At 38.5% G+C, this 22,336-nt stretch overlaps 1 protein-coding gene across 2 annotated transcripts in view; it reads left to right on the top strand.

Moving 5' to 3' along the window:
• Cog6 (component of oligomeric golgi complex 6) overlaps positions 1–22,336 on the top strand; it is an 80,945-nt gene that overhangs the window by 23,794 nt on the left and 34,815 nt on the right. For both annotated transcript variants that reach the window (XM_008849354.3, XM_029554218.1), the window contains 6 exons: positions 1,671–1,764; positions 7,586–7,714; positions 7,795–7,886; positions 9,797–9,861; positions 14,295–14,386; positions 20,939–21,056. In XM_008849354.3, the coding sequence (XP_008847576.1) occupies positions 1,671–1,764; positions 7,586–7,714; positions 7,795–7,886; positions 9,797–9,861; positions 14,295–14,386; positions 20,939–21,056 (590 nt within the window). The remainder of the gene's footprint in view (positions 1–1,670; positions 1,765–7,585; positions 7,715–7,794; positions 7,887–9,796; positions 9,862–14,294; positions 14,387–20,938; positions 21,057–22,336) is intronic.

Genomic DNA, 22,336 nt, shown 5'->3' with positions numbered 1-22,336 from the left:
TGTTACAAATAGTGAATTAATTTTCTATTCCAGTGTGACAAATTATTATAAACTGAGATAGAACATCATGAGTGTATTATCTTGAACTATTATAGGTCAGAAATCAGCCATGGTTCCTATCACTCAAATCAAACTGTTGGAATGACTGCATTCAGTTCTGCACATCCCAAGGAAGAGTGTCGCTCCTTGCTCAGCCCATTTGTGGGCAGAGTTCAGTCACTTCTGTTTTTAAAGATGAAGTCTGAGTTCTTTGCTGGCTAAGGTTTTAACTTAAGGGTTTTTGCCTGCTTGCTTTGTCTTGCAATCCATTTTCATCTCTGTCCTCTTGCATCTTCAAAGCCCACGGCACCTCATCGAGTCACTTCTACTTTTCATCCCCTCTGCCTCTTCCCTATCTCCTATTTCTGACTAGCTTCTTTATGCCAGCCTCTTCTAATTTAGAGATATACGATCACCTTGGACCTAATTGGACAATCTGAGAAAATTTCCTTACATCAACATCTCCCACTTCATTCCATCTGCAAAGTCCCCTTTGCCACATAAGGTAGTAATACTCACAGGTTCCAGGGATTTATGGGTAATTTCAGAGGTCCATTGTTTTTCCTACCACATGTTTTCTTTGCTTTTGCTTTAAAAATATCTTAATAAATTTTTGGCAAAATAAGCATGTTAAGACCAGGGAAGACAGTGAACATTGAGCAGCAGTGAAGTGTGAATGCACAGTGTGCTAGGAATTACCAGCTACTGCTGGAAGGGCTGGAATTAATCCAGTTAGCTGGCTATACTGCACTGTACTGGAAGCCTAGTTCTCTGCTCTAGGTAGTTTATGTTCTAGATTGCTTATTTTCTACCCCTCTTTTTGTTTATGCTATTTGGTCCTGTCTTGTATATTGTCTTTCTCTCTTTGTATCAAGTCTTGTCTTAGTTTTCAAGACAGTGCTAAGGTTCTGTGTCTTTCTAGAATTCACCATGGCCACTGTGAACCACAGTGACTTACCATCACTAAACAGTAACCGCTGGGAATATTTAGCATTCATCAGTATAAAAGTTTTATAGCATAACTTTTCATGTGTTTACTTATTCACTTATCCTTGTAGCTGGACTCTACTTCCTCAAAGGCAAGGTGTGGCCTCAGATTAACATCTGAGCTAGTGGTAGCTACCCGCACCTTGGCTCCCAGGAGGAATGGAGCCTCCAGTCCCTCAGGTGCTCATGCCTTTCTGTCACTGTGTGCTGAGAACTGCACTGCTAGTGGAAGGCCAAAAGAAAGGGGATTTCTGAGCAGATTCTCAGTTCTTTGAACACAGTAGGGACTTAAAAGCATTTGATAAATAAACTGAATAATACAGTAAAATAGTCATTGCTTTTTGAAGAAAGCAGGCAGTACAAATGTTTGTTAACTGAGTGGTTTCTTTAGATTAGTCTGCTTTTGTAATAATAATATACAGATTTGGAATGTATCTGATAGCATATGTGATCTTGTAAAGATAGATAACCACTTAAACTTTAGTTTGGTTGACAGCAACAGTTGGGTTCGATTGGAGAAGTTTCTGTTTTTCTCAGCACTTCTTGTCAGGGTATCATTTTCTATAGAATTTTGACTCCTTCTGAATAATGGACATAGTAAAGAACTAACTTTAACAGAGGTTATAATGCTGATTATATTTCAGGTGAATGCAGAACACTGACACAAGAGTCATGTGATATATCTCCAGTATTAACTCAGGCCATGGAAGCCCTGCAAGATAGGCCTGTTCTGTATAAGTAAGAAATCCTTCTTTGATGATTATTTTTATTTTTATTGGTATCACATTCATGTACAATAGTTTGAGTATAGTGCATGGTTATAGTATTACTTTCATCTATATGTGTGTGTCCTTGGAACATCAGCTTATTGGAATATTGTATGTAATAAGGAGAAAACCAGGGCGTCCTTGCAGTATGACTGCATGGTAGTTGTGTGCAGGCAAGTGTTTAGCTTGTTTGTCATCTCATTAACTCCCTTGGAATTGTATATCACCGAAATTCCTGTATCAATGCATCTCTGAAGAAGGAAGTCGTATAGAGACTTTATTATGTAATTACCCCCAGAAGAAAATTGAGTATTCAAAATCAGGGTTCCATCAATGGGAGTTCAAAAATAAGAGTCCAGATTTTTGATCTTTAAGTTATGCCAACCAAGATCTCCATGGTAATGCTTGTGGTAAGAATTCTATGCATTTTAATTTGTTGATTTAAAACATTATTGTTCTGTATTTTAGAATTACTCATAAAAGAGTTTTTTTTTTTTTTTAAAGATCTGTTAGTAGTATAAAAAATAAGCTTTATGGGGGGCAGAGGGTTGTTGATACAGGCCAGAGCCAGGGGGTTCATCCAGAGCCATTGACTTCTGCACGAAGTTATCCCTTCCAGCAGGTCTTTAGAGAATTTTCTCTTTCCTTTCTATTTGTAACATTTCTTAATTTATAACTGCATCACTTTTTTTTTTTTTTTAAAGATCTGTTAGTAGTATAAAAAATAAGCTTTATGGGGGGCAGAGGGTTGTTGATACAGGCCAGAGCCAGGGGGTTCATCCAGAGCCATTGACTTCTGCACGAAGTTATCCCTTCCAGCAGGTCTTTAGAGAATTTTCTCTTTCCTTTCTATTTGTAACATTTCTTAATTTATAACTGCATCACAGAACACACATACTGTTTCAATAGTGTAAAACGACAACTTCCATGCTACTTATTGGTACATGCTACACTGTTCTAAGTGCTTAGAGATAAAACATGTCTAAAATGCTTCCTTCAAACTCCTCTACCTGGAGAACTAGATAGAGGCAAATGAATTTTAATAGGATACGTTACTTGTTGGCCTAAATGGCATGTTTCAGGTGCTGTGTTGTCCAAGTGTTCTGTGATAGAGAAGGGAGATGAGCTTCAGGACATCTTTCCTAAGGGAAGCAGGAATACAGGAATACAATGAGCTCCGAGGTTGGATAGTGAAGAGGAAACAGGATATTCCACTTTGAGGGAATAGCAGCTGTGAACGTGTGAATTGACTAGAAAAGTTTAAACAGCTGTTGAGTTAGTGGCAAGGGCCTGATCCTAAGAGCATATACCTGTGACGAGTTGATGTTGGCTGTTGATCAGCAAGTTAGCAGTTCACTTCTACTTTGAAATCTTTGCCAAAGTTTTTATTTTAAAGTATTGGCATTGGTTATGAGCATCTTTTAGTTCTTAAAACATTTGGCATTTGATTTTAATCAAGTGTTACACTGGCTGCAGATTTATATCTGCAGAAGTTGTTCTTTTTAAATACTTTGTGTATTTTAGGCACCTGAAAAGGATTGCTGAAATCTATGTAAATAAATTAATACTAAATATGATTAATTTTAAAAATATATTTACTTTTATGTGTCTGAATGTTTTGCCTGTTGCACCCATGCATGTAGTGCCTGTGGAAGCCAGAATAGGGCATCAGATCCCTGCAACTGGAGTTACAGATACTTGTTAGCAGCCATGTGAGTGCTGGAAACTGAACCTCCAAGAGCAGCCAGTGCTATTCAGTCCTATCTCTCTAAACTTTCAGCATAACTGTATTAAATGCATGCTTAATTTGCTTAAAATGACATCTTCCACTTCTGTCCTTGTTGCTTCAAAAATAAAATTTCCTTCTTCATGGTTGAATAATGTTTTATTGTGCCTATGTACCATATTTTTATTCATTCATCTGTGGATGGGCACCTAGACTGATGACATGCTTTAGAGGTCATTGTTGAGTGTCTTACTCTATCACTGTCCAACTTATTATTATTATTATTATTATTAATTATTTTGTGAGACATGGTCTCTAATCTGGAGCTCATCAACTTGTGAAGACTAGATGGCCAGCAAGTTTCAGGGATTCTTTTGTTTCATTCTCCCTAGTACAGAGGTTACAGCTGTGTACCATCACACTGGCTTTTTATATGGGTGCTAAAGACCTGAACTCAGACCCTCATGGCTATGTAACAGGAAGTTTACTGACTGAGTCACCTCCCCAGCCCCAGTTACTGAATTTGTAAGCTTCAGTGTCCTTGTTGTAGAATGAGGTTAGTAGCAGTACTTGCTTCATGGGGCTATGAAGGCCTCATCTCATTAGGTGCTTAAGAACAGTGCTTAGCATGTCACTAGATTTTAGACATTATTTGTAATTGGCAGAGAGGTGTACTAAGCTAAGTAGGGGAGTACTTAAGCCAACAGGACAGCAGGGAAAACCTTGGGAGTCAGGCTAGAGATGTAGAGAAGGCTGATCTCTGAAAAGCAGATGTCAGCAGGAGCAATAATGGCATTTTGAGATTTTAAGAGATGTTTGGAAGCTGAGTGGGAAAGTAGGTTTCCGAGACCATGGTGAATGCTAAAGAAAGAAAGAAAATTTGCCTTTTCTTAAATAATCATCTACAGCTTCATGCTAACCACCAGATGGCAGTGTATGAACCTTGTGTAAGTAATGAGCAAGTACTCCGTTACTATTGTCTCAAATGAAAAGGTATTATGCACAAGAAAATATTAATTAAGTCCTTGAGAAAGTTTCCTAACCCAATGTTTCTTAATAGTGTGTAACTATAATGCTAATAGGTTATTTTAATAAGCCGCTGTGCTGGCTGTTTTTTATTGTCAAACCTACAATCGCCTGGAAAGAGTCTCAATGAGAACTTACCTAGGTCAGATTGGCCTGTGGACATGTCTTGGGGAGGGGGCATTAAAGAAAGCTGGCTGAGCATAAGCCACAGGCAGGAAGGAAGCAAGGGCATGTTCTCTCTGGCTCCTGATTGTGTGTGTGATGTGACCTGCTTCAAGTTCCTGCCTTGATCTCCTGAAAAGAGGGACAGTAACTTGGAATTGTGAGCTAAAACAAACTTTTCTCTTCAAAGTTGCTTATTCAGGGTGTTTATCAGCAACAGAAATTAAATTAGAACAGCCATGAGCAGAAATTTCTTTTAAAAACTAAGTATAGGGACTGGAGAGATGGCTCAGCAGTTAAGAGCCCTGGTGGTTCTTGCAGAGGACTCAGGTTCAGTTCCCAGCACCCACATGGCAGCTAACAACCACTCTAACTCCAATTCCAAGGGATCCAACGCCCTCTTCTGACTTCCTCAGGCATTGTAAGACACTGGTGTATACAGGCAGGTGATACACTCATATGCATAAGATAAAAATAAAATATTACAGAAAAAGTATAAATGAAAGGTTTTTAAAAGAATTCCTAACTTCTTTTCCTTTAGTAAACTTTCAGAACATGAATTCTTTCAGGATGTAGCCATTTATACAGTGCCAGTTTTTCTTTTTCTTTATGAATTATTGTTGCATTCCAAAGAGGAGATATTACAGTGTTCTTTTATTTTTGAATTTGCCTTTTGATCAGTTATTTAATATAGACATAATAAAAATAATGCTTTAATTTTAAATAGCACTTTAGAATATTTATGCACTTTTAATACTCTTACAAAGCTCCATTTTAAAAATTTAACCTTAATTGAAAAAAAGTCTAATTTTGGTGAAATGAATTTTTATCCTTCTTGAGGATGTTTTATGTTTATAGATTTGTTAAAGGTTCTTCCAGGCTCAAAGTGGTTTTGCTTAAATTGTACTTATTCTGCAGGAGGACCAACATTAATGTTAAATGGAATTTCATGTTATCATACAAATTAAATCTCAGTGCTCACCAGGCTTGATAATACCTGGTATTAAAACATTTAGTGGGTTCACTTTTTCTGGCATCACTGTGGCCCAAGTGAACAGGCCTCTGAAACAGTTTTATCACTTGTTTGGCAGTAGAGCCTAGGAAAGAAGATTGGTTTTATATGTTTAAAAAATTAAAAAGTAGTTAAGCTGGGCGTGGTGGCACACGCCTTTAATTCCAGCACTCAGGAGGCAGAGGCAGGCAGAGCACTGTGAGTTCAAGGCCAGCCTGATCTACATGGTGAGTTCCAGGTCAGCTGGGGTACAGGGAGACCCTATCTCAAAAAGACAAAAAAAAAAAAAAATTAGTTAAAAGTAATTATCTGATCATCAGTTCATAATTTCAGCCACATTATCAATTCAAAGATTTGTCCACATTAAACATTTGTGATCAAAAAGCTCAAGAAAAAAGCATACAAGTGAACTTAGTTTATAAAAATAGAGCTGGGCATGGTGGTATGCCTTTAATCCCAGCACTGGGAGACAGAGGTAGGTGGATCTCTGTGAGTTCTAGGTCATCCTGGTCTCCATAGCAAATTCCAGGCCCTGTTTTAAAAAAAGAGTAACTGTGAAAACATTTATACAGCCTAGCAAAGTTTTGCGTGATATACTGCATTTCCTATTCCTTTACTACGCTGTCTGAAGAGATTTCAAAACCATTTCTTTTGAACTGAAAATACATATGCAGAACCACAGTCTAATTAATGTGAGCAGTCCTCAAAAGAAGTTCAGGCTCTCAAGAATTCTAGCTGCAGCAGCACATCTTCCAGCGTTCTTATCGTAAACAGAATATGGACTTTTCATTAGTAACACATTACAGAAAGCATTGTAACCTAAGAAGCTAATTCTTCTGAAAATATTGGGGGTAATTTTGGTGATTTAGTATGTTCATTCTTAATATTTAGGCTGGCAGCATACTGTGTAGGAATTTAAAAATTGGTAGTATTTTGGAATCTGCTGACATTACACTGTTGTAATTTTTTTTTCTTCTGTGTACTGTGAAAATACAACTTTTAATTGGTGGGATGAGTATAAAGATTGACAGTTATATTAGGAAACAAGAACTGTAATTGGTAGTATTTTGGAATCTGCTGACATTACACTGTTGTAATTTTTTTTTTCTTCTGTGTACTGTGAAAATACAACTTTTAATTGATGGGATGAGTATAAAGATTGACAGTTATATTAGGAAACAAGAGCTGCGTTTAGTCAAAGAAGTGGGCAGTGTGGGACCTCCAGGTCATCCCCACAGTCATCCCCAGTTGTCTTGTGCTCTGGTCCACAGCGTTCCTTCTCTTCTAGGCCCTTGACCAGACAAAGACTTCCCTCCTGCTTTTAGTTACAGGGTGACTGTGCAATGGATGGTTAGTGAGTTTAAGGAGCAAGTCTTATGTCTTACTGCAGTCATAGCTTTAAAAATGAGTAGCAATTTGGGGTCAATTTTTGGTGCTGCATTGTAGTAGTAACATAAGGAGAATGTTTTAATGTAAAAGAAAAGGTCTTAGTGTTTGGATTGCTTCTGAAAACTAGGTATAGGACTTCTAGGTATGAAACTCTAGAGCATTATGTTTTGCCTGCCAAGAAATGGACCCAAAAGGGTTCAGGGTTCCAGCGCTGGCCCAGGTGTCCTACCAAGCTGATGCTTTATCCTGATTGCTGCTGCTGCTACTGCTGCTGTTATTTTAGTCTCAAGCATTCTTTCTTTGAAGGAGCAAAATTTGTACCTTTCAACTGAATTTTCAACATGCTAAAATTACTCATAATTTTACTTTAGTTTAAAGACAGAACTGCTTGAGAAACTTCTTGCGTACTTTAGACATTGAAGGACTGGTCTATTAGGAAAAAGTACAACTGCTTATCACATACTGTGTTTCTTCTAGGTATACCTTAGATGAATTTGGAACAGCCAGGCGAAGTACAGTTGTTCGTGGGTTTATTGATGCTCTTACAAGAGGAGGCCCAGGAGGTACACCTAGACCCATTGAAATGCACTCCCATGACCCTTTGAGGTATAGTAATCAACACCCAGTACAGGGTTTTACACTTTCCCCCAGGACATCTTGCTAACAGGTGACTGGTTTTTCTCTAGGTACGTGGGAGATATGCTGGCATGGCTCCATCAAGCTACTGCTTCTGAAAAGGAACATCTGGAAGCTCTCGTGAAGCTCGTAACCACACAGGGTGAGTACACTGATTGTTATTACTAACACTGGATGAGAAAATAGCAGAGGGCTTCTTTGTGTTCATTGTTGTCTTCACTGAGTTAAACACTTCACATCTAGATGGTACAATAAGCATCTTGTTGTCCCTAGATTCCCTCTTATCTGCTAGTAGACTTTCCTCCAGTGCTGTCATCCTGCCACTCAACCATTCAAGTTTTAGTGGGCCCCTCACCTTCCATGTGAAGCGTGCATGCTGCTTCACTGTGAGACATTGCTGGAATGCCTGGTGCACATTAGCTCAGGTCCTCAGCATGACTCTTAGAGGTAATGATGCTGTGGTCTTCATTATATCTTTAGTGAACAGGCTGCGTGCTGCTTTTGTCATTAAGCTGCTAATTCTTTTATTATTAGTAGTCGTAGTAGGTGCCATAGGTCCTTAAATGTTTGTTTTGGTTTCAAGGGAGAACAGTGACTGCACTTGAGAGCTGCTGCTGGCATGTCTATAAAATTTCAAGTTTTCTTCATTGTGACTCCTTTAGGGTGTACTGGCTACTTTTCTGGATGCTGTGATAGAGTGCTTGAGTAAAGCAGTGTGAGGAAATAGAGGAGTGTTCTGTCTCTCAATTTGAGGGAACAGTTTGTCATGGCAGGGAAGGTGTGCCAGCAGGAGTGAGGTGGTTGGCCATAGTGTGTGCGGTCAGGAAGCAGAGAAAGATGACTGCAGGCGCTCCTTGGGCTTTATTGCTCTTTTCCCTTTTCATCCACTTTGGATCCCCAGCCACATTTAGGGTGTGAGTCTTCCCTCCTCAATTAAGCCTCTGCAAATACCCTCATAGACATATCCAGAAATAAGTCTCGGGTGATTCTAAAATCTAGTTAAGTTGACACCCATCACAAAGGCTTATTCTAGAGCTTGAGGAGTTAGTGTGTAATTCGATGTTCTGCCTTTGATGGGAAATGAAGACATATCACTGACTTGACGTAGTGTGGCCACGTATCACTGTGGTTTATCAGATGTCTGCGGGAAGAGACCAAGTGCAAGTTGGTGGTGATACCTCACATCATAGATTCAGCTCCGCAGTGCTGAGATTAGACTCAGCATATGTCTTAGATTGGCACAAACTCTGCATTTCTTTTGTTTGAGACATGATCGTACTATGTGTCAAGCTCGCTTGAAACTGTCAATATTCGCTGTCAGTATTCGTGCCTAAAGCCTCTTGAGGGCTGGATAATAGGCATGTTCCACCATGCTGGCCAAAGTCTGCATTTTTTAAAGCCCCCGCCCCATTATTATCTTTGTTACCCAGTTTTAAAGAATGTGTTTCCTTTGAAGGTATCTTTAGAAAAGTTTATATGAGAGGCAATATTCAGAGATTTGAAGAAAATAGGTGAGAGTTAAGTGAAATTCTGAGCCTCACTTGGTGAAAATGAAGGTAGTTATCTGTCAATTGTACTTTGTAAATGCACAGTACTTGATAATCGCTATGTAGAAAATACCAGTTTTCTGTTCGATCACATGGTCTGTTTTTCAGCCTTCTCTCTCAGCTTATGTGCTCCACACTGTGCCTTGAGTACAGTGTTTGCAGAACAAATCGCTGTGCGTCTCCCTATCACCCCTTCCAGATGGCATATTTCATAGGGTTTTCTCCTTTGTTTCACACACGTTCTTTATGAAGAATGTTCACTTTGTTAATTCAGCACTCAGATGAATTATCAGTGCCTTCTAGACACACATTAGTTGCTAACACAGTTAGAAATGTGTTAATAGTTACAACTAATAATGTCCCAAAAGATATCAAACTTAACAAAATATTGCTATGTTTACTTTAAGTGTTATGACATTAAGCATAGGAGCTTTTTTGGTTTTTAAAATTTGCATTGAGTAAGATATGACTTGGGAAATGATAATTATGTTGTAATTAATTTTAGGTGTTGAAGAAAATATTCAAGAAGTTGTTGGGCATATCACTGAGGGTGTGTGTAGGCCTCTAAAGGTAAAGGATTTTGCTTTTATATATGTTGTCAGGTATTTGGTGAAAGTGTTGACATTATTCTTTTGTTGTTTTTACTTTCTAGGTTTTTGTTTTGTTTTGTTTTGTTTTGTTTGAGACAGGGTCTCCCTGTAGCCCCAGCTGGCCTGGGAACTTGCTGTGTAGACCAGGCTGGCCTCAAACTCAGAGATCCTCCTACCTCTCCCTCTTAAGTGCTGGCATTAAAGGTGTGTGCCACCATGCCTGACTTTAGGATTGACTTATTCTTAGGATTTTAGATAAATTGATAAAAAATAGCTTGCAATCAAGCTGTGATTTTGTCAAATCAGCACCCTAAGTAGGCTAATAAAATGCATTTAATTAAAATCATTGCCAGTTCTATATGTTTTTATTTCTGTGATAAACACCAAAAGCAAGTTGGGGAGAAAAGGACTTACTTCAGCTCACAGGTTATGTTCTATCACCAAAGGAAGCAAAGGTAGAAACTCAAGGCAGAAGCTTGAAGAGGAAGCCAACAGAGGAAGCCTGCTTAGTTGGTTATTCTTGCAGGCTCTCTGCTAGCTTTCTTTTACAGCCTGGTGCCACCCGCTAGGAATGATGATACCCATAGTGGGCTGGGCTCTCTCACATCAATTAACAATCAAGAAAATGAACCACAGACATGCCCACAGGCCAGTCTGGTGGAAAGTAGTTCCTCAATTGAGAATCCTTTCCAGGTATGTCAAGTTGACAGTCAAGATTAGCCATCACACCAATTTTCTAAGAAAAAAAATGGAAATGTCCTTAATTTGCTTGAATTGAGTTTTTTTTTCCACAGAGTATGTTGTCTATACTACTTATTAATAAATAGAGAAGTATTAAATTGAGACAGATAATGAATGTATCCGTTTAATGTATCATTTCAAACATAATACCTTCTTTTTATTTATCATACCAATAAATACTGATTATTCTAAGTATAAAACATTTTTATCAGTATTATTACCAAACTACTTACAGTGCCAGGGACAGAATTTGGAGAATTTTCTTCTGTTATTGAATGGTGTTTGCTTGTTCCAGTGCTTAACTTTTCCACATCATAATATGTTCACCCTGGCCCTGCCTTTTACAGTGCATCCTACTGAGTCCTGAGGACTAAATGCAGTAACTGCAGATGAAGTGCGTGGCTCCCTGTACTTCAGCTTGCAACAGATTTTTTTTTTTTTTTTTTTTTTTTTTTACAGATATTTCAGAAAGCTTGGCAGTGTTGGTCTACTTTTCCTTCTTACTGACTTCAATTGAGTATAGAGACATTGAAGTATTTTCATTTATTCTTATGAACTGAGCTTTTTTTTTAACTTCTAAGATTTTCTTTAGTGTTTTGACCCAAGCAAGCAAATCTCAAATGACGTACCTTGTGACAGTTATGTTTATAAATTCAAATATTAGCATGACTTGATAATCTAAAAGTATTTTGAAGTTATTTTTATGTGTTTCTCCTAAATAAAAATATTCCTTTGCCAGTTTGACTTTCAGACATTCACTGTTCATATAAATTTAACTTGTTTTTCATCCTAACAAGTATTACAAACATTTTTAAAAGAGAATATTTTACCAGATGTGGTGGTGATACCTATATTCCTAGCACTATAGGAGGCTAAAGTAAGAAGATACTGAGTTTGAGACCCAGTGACCAGCCTGGAGCACAGTCTCAGTTTACTTCACTTTTGTTTTTTGATTGTTTTTTCTTTTTTCTTTGTTTTACTCTGTGGTCTGAGTTTGAAACCACATCTGTTACAGGATGCAGTCTTGTCAGCATCAAACCCATTACCTTCCTAGTATTATTCACTGCTGAGCTGTAGCCAGAAGCATCAGAATTTGTATATTCAGTTCTTTGATCTTCAAGTCCATAAGTAAATGGTCCTTCCTTCCCTTAAATAGTCTAGATTACTGAGCTATTAGGAGCTCAATGAAAACTTCAATGTATCATAAATTATTGAGGGTCCTGTACAGAGAAAATGACACAGGAAATAGAGCTGGGTAGTGCATGTCATGGTATAGGAACTGTACCCACAATTGCTAAAGTATCCTTGGGACAAATGCCATCGCTAAGCTCCCTGTGAGGTTACGGCAAGGAGGGCTTGTCAGTAGCTTATTTAGGCTTCTGTTCTCTCCTGTCTCCAGAAACAGGTCCTCTCTGGTCCTCTGTCTGCAGCCTTTGCTCTGGCTTTGTGGCTTTGGAGAGGAAAGCACTGTTCCGTTTTCCCTCTGCCCCTGGCTTTGCGGCTGTCAGACTGCCTGCAGCCCTTCTGTTCCTTTAAGCACCTGTCTGAGTCTCTCTTGTCCTTCTGAGAACACTGCTGTGATTTACTGGGTACTTCTTAGGGGTCAAAACAGTTTCACACACTTCCTGTGTGTTCTCAAGCTCTGCTAAGGAGTCTTGTCCTCCTGCTTCATCACCATCCTAATTTCCAGCCAGTTGCTGCCACCGCCACTTCTCTCTTTTTAAATATTTTTGTTATGTCCAGAATTTTGTTTTTCCTGAGGCTGTTGGTTTTGCTGAAAGGCTGGTCTCTTCTGTAGCCTCTTAAGGCAGGGCGATCCTTGGTGTGTCAAAGCCAGTCACTCTTACTGTGTGGCATTTGTCAGGTTCCCAGTTTTCCCAGCCTTCTATGTTGTCTCTACTGTGGCCCTAAGATGTCACTTTCCTTCAAGATCTCTGGGCTGAAGAGAGGTAGACTTTTGTGATGTCTCTGCCTCCCTCCCTTCCTTCTTCTTCAATCACCTTTTCTCTGCCTCCCTCCGTTTTCACTTTCTTCAGGGAGTGGGAATGAAGAATTCTCTTGATGTCTCTAATTCCATAAGGCAGGTTGCTGGATAGCTGAACTGGTGTAATTCAACCATCTGCTATGGAGACCTGCCCATAATCAACGTCCTTCACTCTAATAATTATATTTTTAGAAAATAACACTTTTAGTGATGTAATTACTGTGTAATATCTGTGGGACTTTTTCCTAAAAAGAAGTGGTTACTGAGGCCAGAAAGATTGCTTGGTGGGTTAAGTGTTTCGTACTAAGCATGAGGACTTGAATTGGATTTCCCATGCCCACTTAAAAGTGAGAGGTGGTAACCTGTAACTGTACTGTATTCCCAGCTCTGGAAGCAGAAGGGCGTGGGGGGTGGGCAGATATGGATACCCTGAGCACTTTCTTGCCAGCCAGCCTACCCAGTCAGTGAACTCCAGGTTCAGTGAGAGACTTTGTTTCATAAAAGGGGAGAGCAATAAAGGAAGACACCTTATTTTGTATTTTGTCTCCATACACCACACCTGTGTGGGTACTTATTTATACCCACATAAAACATACACACATGTATACATACACACACACACACACACACACACACACACACACACCTGCGTGGGCACTTATTTACACCCACATAAAACATACACGCACACATACACACACACACCCCAAAAAAGTGGTTATATGGAAATTATGATTTTTAAGTGTGAATGTCATTCCGGATTCTGTTGCCTTATGCCTAAGAGGGCTCACTTTCATAAGCATACTAACATAAAGATAAATTAATGTCCTTAACTCAGATATTCTTTGTAAAATATTATAGATGCATTTATGAAATCATATTTAGCAAATTATATTTGCTAACAGTGCTATATCCTAAAATTAAAGAACAGTGAATCTTTGGCTTTCAAAGGCTGTTAAATATCTGCAGTGTGTGTACTGTTCCACCAGATGCTACAGAGATGTAAAGGCAGCAGCAAACACAATGTCTCTGTGTTTAGAAAGCAAGAAGATAATAATGTAAGGTACAGCTTGAAGACACTAGGATAGATCACATAGCACATAGGCAAGCATCTGTGTGACTAGGACTGCATTTGTGAAGAGGGCATACAGACTAAGAAAAATCAGTGACTAATGGAAATTAGCAGATTCCTAGGATGAGTGAGCTAATCTTCAACCATATCTGGCTTTTGTCCCTGTAGTCTCACAATTGGGCAAATACTTTGGTGCTAACTTACGATTTTTCTGTTTTCCTAGTCTCTGGTTAAACAATATAATAAAAACAAGAATTCTTTCCTCTTTTTCTGAGTGTTGATGACTGAGCATCTGTTTTGGGGAATGTTACAGCTGCTTTTAAAACTTATTGAACTAAATTCACATACATAGTGGAGCTGAACCTCAAAATGATCTTGCTGTAGCTTCTGATATTACCCAGTTAGAGCCAAGTTTTGCAAATAATGGATCATTTTTAAGAATGTGTTAAAATGTTCATCATACCTTATGACTTAATATGGAGAATTTCTTTAGAAAGCATTTGCCACAATAATGAAATAGTTCCTTGAGTATTTCGGTGTTATTCATGCCACATTATCAATGAAGAAAAGATATGCTTTGAGAAATGTTCATTTTTTTCCTCATGTGTTTTAATAGGTTCGAATTGAACAAGTAATACTTGCTGAACCTGGGGCAGTTTTATTATATAAAATTTCCAATCTCCTCAAATTTTACCACCATACAATCAGGTAAGTGAAAAAAATAAATGTGCTGTATCCCCTGGGAGATTTCTTTACAGGCAGGGCACAGTGTTGTTTTCACTGTGTGTATAACTAAGTGCAGCCAGTGGAGCCTCCACACAGTCTCTGCACATTATGCTTGCTATACCTTGAGAAAGGGTCTTTCTCTTTTCCAAGCATGACTACACACACACACCCCTACACATACAATTTGCATAACAATTTACATAAGTCTTTCATTGAGTCTGCTTTATTAAGTGACATCCATGGCCACTAGAGCCACTATATACCTAGAATGGGGCATGATAACTGGACTATGCTATCTGGGTATTAATACCCTAAAATCTCCAGCCTTTAGTTTTCAGTGATATAGTAGAACCAAAGCTTTATCTTCCTCAAGAAAGCCAAGTTTATCAGATTGCAAACTGTGTGTCTTATCTTTTTAAAAAATATTATTTTTATTTTATGTGTAAGAGCATATTGCCTGCATGTATGTGAGTGCACCCGTGTCGTGCAATGTCGTAGAGGTCAGAAGAGGGCTTCGGATTCCCCTGGAACTGGAGTTAAGTATTGTTCTTAGTCATCATGTGGGTGCTGGGAATCGAACCCAGGTCCTCTGCAAGAGCAGTCAGTGCTCCTAACCGCTGAGCCATCTCTGCAGCCTCGTGTGTCTTGTCTTAAATGTACCTTCATTTCGGTTTGCATGTGTCTCTTGGTGGTACACACTTGAGCTTAATTGTAAATATTACTATAGCGACACATTATAGGTGAAATTATGTTAAAAACAATTTCCTTCTAAGCTCTGGTTTTTCTTTTTTTAAATTTTATTTATTATTTTTATTTTGTGTGTATGAGGGTATTGCCTGCATGTAGGCTGCCATGTGGGTGCTGGGATTCAAACCCAGGTCTTCTGCAAGAACAGCCAGTGTTCTTAACAACTGAGCCATCCCTCCAGTCCCAGCTATGATTTTTCAGACCATGAATTTTTATTATATTCAGACCTCCTTCCCCATCTCCACCCTCACCCTACCACCCTCTACCCCCCTCCTTCTGAGTTATATTTTTGATAGTTTCCATATTCCATTAAAAATTATTTGAAAGCTTTTTATCACCTAGTATGCCATATCATGAACTGAAGGTCAGCTGTTAAAATCTAAGAGGGTGATAACTAACCTATCTATCGGAGTGACGTAGGGTTCTAGTTCACAGAGCACCAAAAGACTGCAGTGACAGTTCTCCCAAGTCCTAATGCCTGCAGTTGCCACTTAAAATATCAGTCAAAGAAATAGGCTTCATAGCCTCTTGGTAGTTTTTTTTTTCTTTTGGTCTTTTTGAGACAGTGTCTCCCAGTTGTCAGCTGGCCTTGAACTCACAGAGATCTGCCTGCCTCTGCTTCCCAAGTGCTGGGATTAAAGGCGTGCGCCACCACGCCTGGCTTTGGTAGTTTTTCAAAGAAAAGTAAGCACATAAGGGGTGCAGATAGATGAGGTCTAAATATGATCAAAATATATTGTATGAAATTTGCAAAATTCAATTAAACAACAACAACAACAACAAAGCAGGTAGAGAATAAAATGACCCAGTGAGGAAGCAGGGCTATAAAATTGGTTCTTTCAGTATGTAAGTGGTATTTCAAACCCTGGGACAGGGAAACCACTTTAGGGATGAGAGAATAAGTATGATACTCCTGGAACTGTAGTTTTAGGTCAAGAAGAAGAAACATAATCGAACCGGCAAGGCATAGCAGGCAGTTAGGGGAAAAGCAGGAAACCATTAGAAATTACAAAAGAAAGCAAGTTTGTAAAGAGTAAGCGGACCCAAAATTGGGCTTTAGAAGAGCTTTATTAGAAGTTCCTTCTTCCTGGCCAGATGACCATGATGAGGCCTTCATTTGGGAGAGAATTAGGAGAGTTAGGGCAGCACAGTTCATGAATCCTGTTTCCTTGTTTCAATAAAACAAAAATGCATGCTGTAGTGGGGTCTTAAAGGAAGAACAAGCTTTCAATTCCATAGGACAAATGGAATTTCTGATTTTTATAGGTTTTTAAGAAAGGAGTGGGCAAGCTTCATACTATATTTTCTAGCCTGGTTTAGCCAACCTACCAAAGTTGCAAGGCACTGAGAAGAGTAAAGTGATGGCTCTAGGTTGTCTTGAGCTTACCCACAGCTGTAAGGGGAAAGGGGCCTGCAGGGCTACAGCTTTATCAGCTCTCTGTCCCACAGGGGTTGAGGGTGATAGACTAGTTTCTGAGACAAAGGGAAAGCATGGCAGCTAAGGGGTCTGTCACCAAACAGAAACATGTAAGCTGTAATAGATTCACTTCATGTACATTAAAACTCCTAAAGGATGATGTGGGATCCAAGAAATAAGGAATGGAGCTTGCTTAGATTCCATGTCCTTTCTAGTAAAACTTTTTCCTGGGGTTAATAATTGTTTTGTTTCCACACTGCTTACTTTCCTATGCCCTGATCACTGTTTCAGATCCAAACTATTACTGATAGAGTGACACAGTCAAAAACAAAAAGCTAGCCTCTCCCTTCCTTCCTCGTGTCCGCCCTCTGAGAGCCATCTTCTCCTCTACCTAGATGTTTCTGTCCAGGCATATGACATATGGGGCTGATCTTGATTAGCCTCCTCATCATGGCCGTCTTGTGTTTGATGACCTAGGTTCTAGGGTCAACTGTGAATAGTATTTTCACAATTATAATGATGTACGTGTAAAGTATTTGTCAGAATTTTGTAATCAGGGCTGTATTAGGAAGTCTGAGGAAGGTGAAGTTTGGGTAGGGGTGGAGCACTATAAGAGAGTTGAACTCTTTGTCTTCTGAAGCAAGGAGTTTATACATAACACCTACAAATAGAAGCAATGAGAGGCCAAGCATGTCGGGTAGAAATGTGGCGTGAAATAGCAGAAGGAATGCTTACGAGTATCAAGACCAGTTGCTAGTCTTCAATGAGTGCTCGGGAAGTCCTGGCAAATTCTAGACATTAAGTGACTATAGAGTAAAACTGATAACTCCAAATTAAAAAAAAATAATATAGATGTATCTTCAATTCACTAAAATATCAGTTTCTATTTTCATTCTTTGACTTTACATTCCTGACTGGCCTATATATACTTTTCATTCAGAGGGATAGTTGTTTTCATTGTATGCATAGGAAGGTGTAGGAATTCTGTCCAGCTTATTTTATTTTATTCTCTGTGTGTGTGTGTGTGTGTGTGTGTGTGTGTGTGTGTGTGTGTGTGTGTGTGTGTTGTATGTATGTGTTTGTATGGGTATTTATGTATGTGTACCTGTGTGAGAATACACCTGTGTGGAGGTTAGAAGTTGATGCTGATTTTCTTCCTTAGTCAGTCTCCACCTCGTTTTGGGGGCGCAGGGCTCCTCACTGAACCTGAAACTCATTGATTAGACTAGACTGGCTCCACATACTCCACATACTCAGTGCTGAGGTTCCAGGTGTGCACCACCATGTCCAGCTTTTCATGTGGGTGCTGGGGAGCTGGACTCAGGTCCTTGTGCTTACATGGTAAGCACTCCACCAGCTGAGCATCTCCTCAGCCCCTCTCTCTAATTTATTGTCATTTGAGTTATAATATTTTTAATTGAAGTATTTTAAAAATATAGGTTAGAGTAATTTGCTTATATTTTGATATTTATCTTTGCACATTAGTTTTGCTGATTATCTTTGCATGAAGTATATGTGAATTTATCCAAAAAGGATTTTACTCTGAGAATGAACTGAAATCTGTAGTCTGTTTGCTTTTACAATACATATGGGTATGTAATTTATCAAGAAATTTCCCGCGACTCTAGCTATATTATCAATATTTGCTCATGTTGTATTTATCTTCAACAAAATGAATTATTTTAGGCATAGTATGATGCTGTTGCACGTTTAAAAATAATTTCTTCCAGGATTATGGTCTAAGTTCACATCAACAATATACTTTTCATTTTTTAAAAATAGCTTTCAGTATATCAGGAAAAGAAAAATGGGAATTGTTTTATCTACAAACTTATCTTAGATCCTTACAAAAAGAGAGATGGGTCTCTTTGGGTCTAAGGATAATCTTTTAAAGAAAATTAAGGGTCTAGAGAGATGGCTAAGCAGTTGAGATCACTGGCTGCTCTTGCAGAGGACCTGGGTTCGATTCCTAGAATCAAACATGGCAGCTAACAACCATCTTTAACTCCAGTTCCAGGATAATTTTGATGCCCTCTTCTGACCTGCATGTATTGCATGACAGAGATATACTTATATACATGTACTCATACACATAAAAAAAAATAATAAAATATATTTTTTAAAAAACTGAGTTTTATAAAATGTGCTAATGTATTTGTTTGAAAACAGCAAAATGCACTGTTATTTAAGCAGCTGTGTAAAATTAAGCAACTTTATAGTTTATAGCTATGTTATTGGTAGGATATACTAGTTATTTTGTTGTTTTAAATTAAGTCTAGTATATTATTATTATTATTTAGTATCATATCTACTTTGCACAAGCCAAGGTGAAAAAGATTTTCTTTTTTTTTCTTCTTTTCTCACTTTTTAATTAGTTCTTTGAGAATTTTACACAATGTGTTCTGATCATATTCCCGCCTCCCCCAACTCCATAGCATTAAACTGACTCCATATACCCATACATTAGTGCTTCTTTCAGGCCTCATTAGAAAAGCTTCTGGCAGTAGATGGAAATGATCACAGAGACCCACAGCTGGTCAAGTTGCAGAAAATAAGATTGTGGAATGCTCAGCGCTAAATGAGACAGCTGTATCACACCCTGTCCTTACAACGCTCAGAGATCATCGGGAACAAGGGGGCAAAAAGATTCTAGAGGCCATGGGACAGATACAAGGGAAGTGTTTTACAGACACAACAGGGCAGGTTCGTAAATGAACTTACAGTGCTTGTAGCACCATCATAAGACATGTGCAAACTCAAGCACACAAGATTCCAGCATGGAGAGGGAGGATGGACAGGAACCCCACCTGTAGGTAAAGAGCTGTTGGCAATTGAGAGCTGTTGGGAAATGGAGAGCTGGTTTTCTTTAAGAGTATGGCCTCTGTGCAGATTGACCACTGCAGTGGATGGCCACACACCCAAGGGTTTATGGGCAGCACAATTGGACTCGACAGATAAAACAAAAAAAGGATCTATTAGTTTTAATGAAAATAACTCACCATTAATGCAATCTAATTGTCAAATCAGAGATATGGATTAAATTTTTTAAATTTTGAATTCTTAAAATCTTTAGTTTCTTAATATTGAAACTAGGCTTTCCTCTATCATCAAGATACATGACTACTGTAACAGCTAAAAATACTAATACAGGTTTGCATGTGACTGCTGTCAGTTCTCACCCACAGATTTGCTAAAAGAAATATGAAATACTGGAAATATTATAGGTTGAATAAACCTTACCCAGAATGCTTGGGACCAGAATTGTATCAGATTCAGTATTGGATTTGGAGATATTTATATGAGCTTTCCAATGTAACACCACTAATCTAAATACCCAAATCCAGAGTGACCTGAAATCTGAAACTTTCTGAACAGTGATATACAGAGTTTTAGATTGTGGACCATTTTCAATTTCAGATCTTCATACTGAGGGTACTCAAACTTTGCTTCTTTTCTTTTCCTTTCTTAATCACCTTACTCAAAGGGGGAGAACAAAAAAACTGACATTTTATGTGAAACTAGAGTAACCTACCTACCTTCCTTCCTTCCTTCCTTCCTTCCTTCCTTCCTTCCTTCCTTCCTCCCTCCCTCCCTTCCCTCCCTCCCTTCCTTCCTTTTTTAAATTTATTTTTGAGACAAGGTCTCCCTACAGCCCCAGCTGGCCTAAAACTTACTATGTAGACCAGGCTGGCCTTGATCTCACAGAGGTCTGCCTACCTCTGCATCCTGAGTTCTGGGACTAAAGGTGTGTGCCACCACACCCAGCTAGAGTGATTATTTTTAATTTATAGATTTTATTATACATATAAAAATCCTATTTAAATCTGTTTATATTTTTGTGACAAGATCTCATTATTGTAGCCCAGGTCAGATTTAAACCTGCTATCCTTCAGCCTCAGTCTCCCCAGTGCTAGGATTGCGGGTATATGTCTCCATGCTCAGTGTAAATCTGTATCTGTGTGGGGGGGGGGCAGGGGTTGCACGCCCACTTGAGCATGTGGAGGTCAGAGGAGAATGTCAGGTGTCTTCTATGACTGCCCACCTTATTCACTTGAGAACCTAACCACTTTACCGAACTCAAAGCTCACCTTTTCAGCTAGGCTGGCTGGTCAGTAAGCTCCTGGGACAGTAAGCTCCTGGGATCTGCCTGCCTTACCTTCAGCACAGGTGTTACAGGCACATGCATTTGTACACTGCTTTTATATGTGTACTACAAATTTAAAGTCAGGTCCTCAAGCTTACAAAGCGGGCATTCCTACCCTGAGCCATTTCTCCAGCCTTTAAATCTAGATCTTTTTTTGAAGTATTGTACTTAGTGAACAAAATTGTGTTAGCTTCTGTTTTGCAACCTGAAATATTCTTTGCTTTAGTGGCATCGTTGGAAATAGTGCAACTACTCTATTGACAACCATTGAAGAAATGCACTTGCTGAGCAAAAAAATATTCTTCAACAGCTTGAGTCTTCATGCAAGTAAATTGATGGACAAGGTATGTGGGAGAAATGCAGCAGAGACAACTCTTCAACTATGACCATGTGTCCTTCATGCTTGAGTATGGTATTTAGGAGTTTTACTTTGTTTGATGGTCTTTTTTCTTTTTTTACATCCTGTACAGTTCTTCTTTTTTGAATTCTTTATATGAACAGCAAATACATGTTTAGGAAGCTTATGCGACTAAGATCGTAGTTCATCTTAGAATTTTGTATCCTAATTGGATATAAAATCTCAAGCCTGAGTTTTGCTACCATTTTTTTTTCTGTAGCCAAAATGTATAACTAAAGCAAACTTACTACCATGTTTAAGTGAGAGCTAACATAGGATACACACATTGGAAAACTGGAATGCTTAAAAGTGTTTTTCTGAAACAGTTTATAATTTTACCCTCTGAAGTTATGACTTTATCTTCTGTGTTGTATACTGATATATGCTAAAATTCATGAAAATGAATAGAAAACCACTCCACTTAAATAAGCAAACAACAAAAATCTGAAAGAGACCTATACAATTATTTTTTAAGCAGAGTTTTGCTTTTGCCTTTCTCACTTTTACTGAATCATGTCTATTGTAAACATTGTTTTTATTCTTCCCTTTGGTTTTTCAGACAGGATGTCAGTTACTCATTAACTTTTATGCATGGGCATACTTAAATAAACCCTGACATTTGAAAATTCTTCATTTTTTCTGTCTGATACAAGGCTATAGTTTCTTACATAGACTTGGTTTTTTTTCAGTTATTTACTTATCATTTATTTCATATGTATGAGTGTTTAATGCCTGCATTTATGTAAGTGCGCTACATATGTGCAGTGCCTGTGGAGGCCAGAAGAAGATGATGGATTCTTTGGAACTGGAGTTAGGGATGGTTGTTAGCTCTAGTGTAGGTGCTGGGACTTGAACCTGGATCCTCTGTAAAACTAGCCAGTGCTCTTAACTATTGAGCCATCTCTTCAGTGCCTCTTACATAGACTTCTAATTGCTAAATTTTTTTCATGTACAAAACCTCTCTGTTAATGTTAAAAGTACTCTTTAAAATGTTCCTTTAATTGATGCTAGGACCTCAAACATGCTGATCAGGTGCTCTACCACTGAGCTACATCCCCCAGCAATTACGTTGGCTTTATAACCACTACATTCCTAGCATGGACTTACTTTAATGGGGGTTTCTTTTCAAGTGATTGACAGGCTCATTTGAATAAACTTTAAAAAAAAATTTATATTTTATTATTTTTATTTTATGTGTATGAGTGTATTGCCTGCATGTATGTGAGT

Source organism: Nannospalax galili, unplaced genomic scaffold (genome assembly GCF_000622305.1).
Source record: "Nannospalax galili isolate Female #2095 unplaced genomic scaffold, S.galili_v1.0 scaffold264, whole genome shotgun sequence".
NCBI classification, from domain to species: domain Eukaryota; kingdom Metazoa; phylum Chordata; class Mammalia; order Rodentia; family Spalacidae; genus Nannospalax; species Nannospalax galili.
Note: the sequence above shows the minus strand (reverse complement) of the source record. Positions and strands in the feature narration are given on the sequence as shown.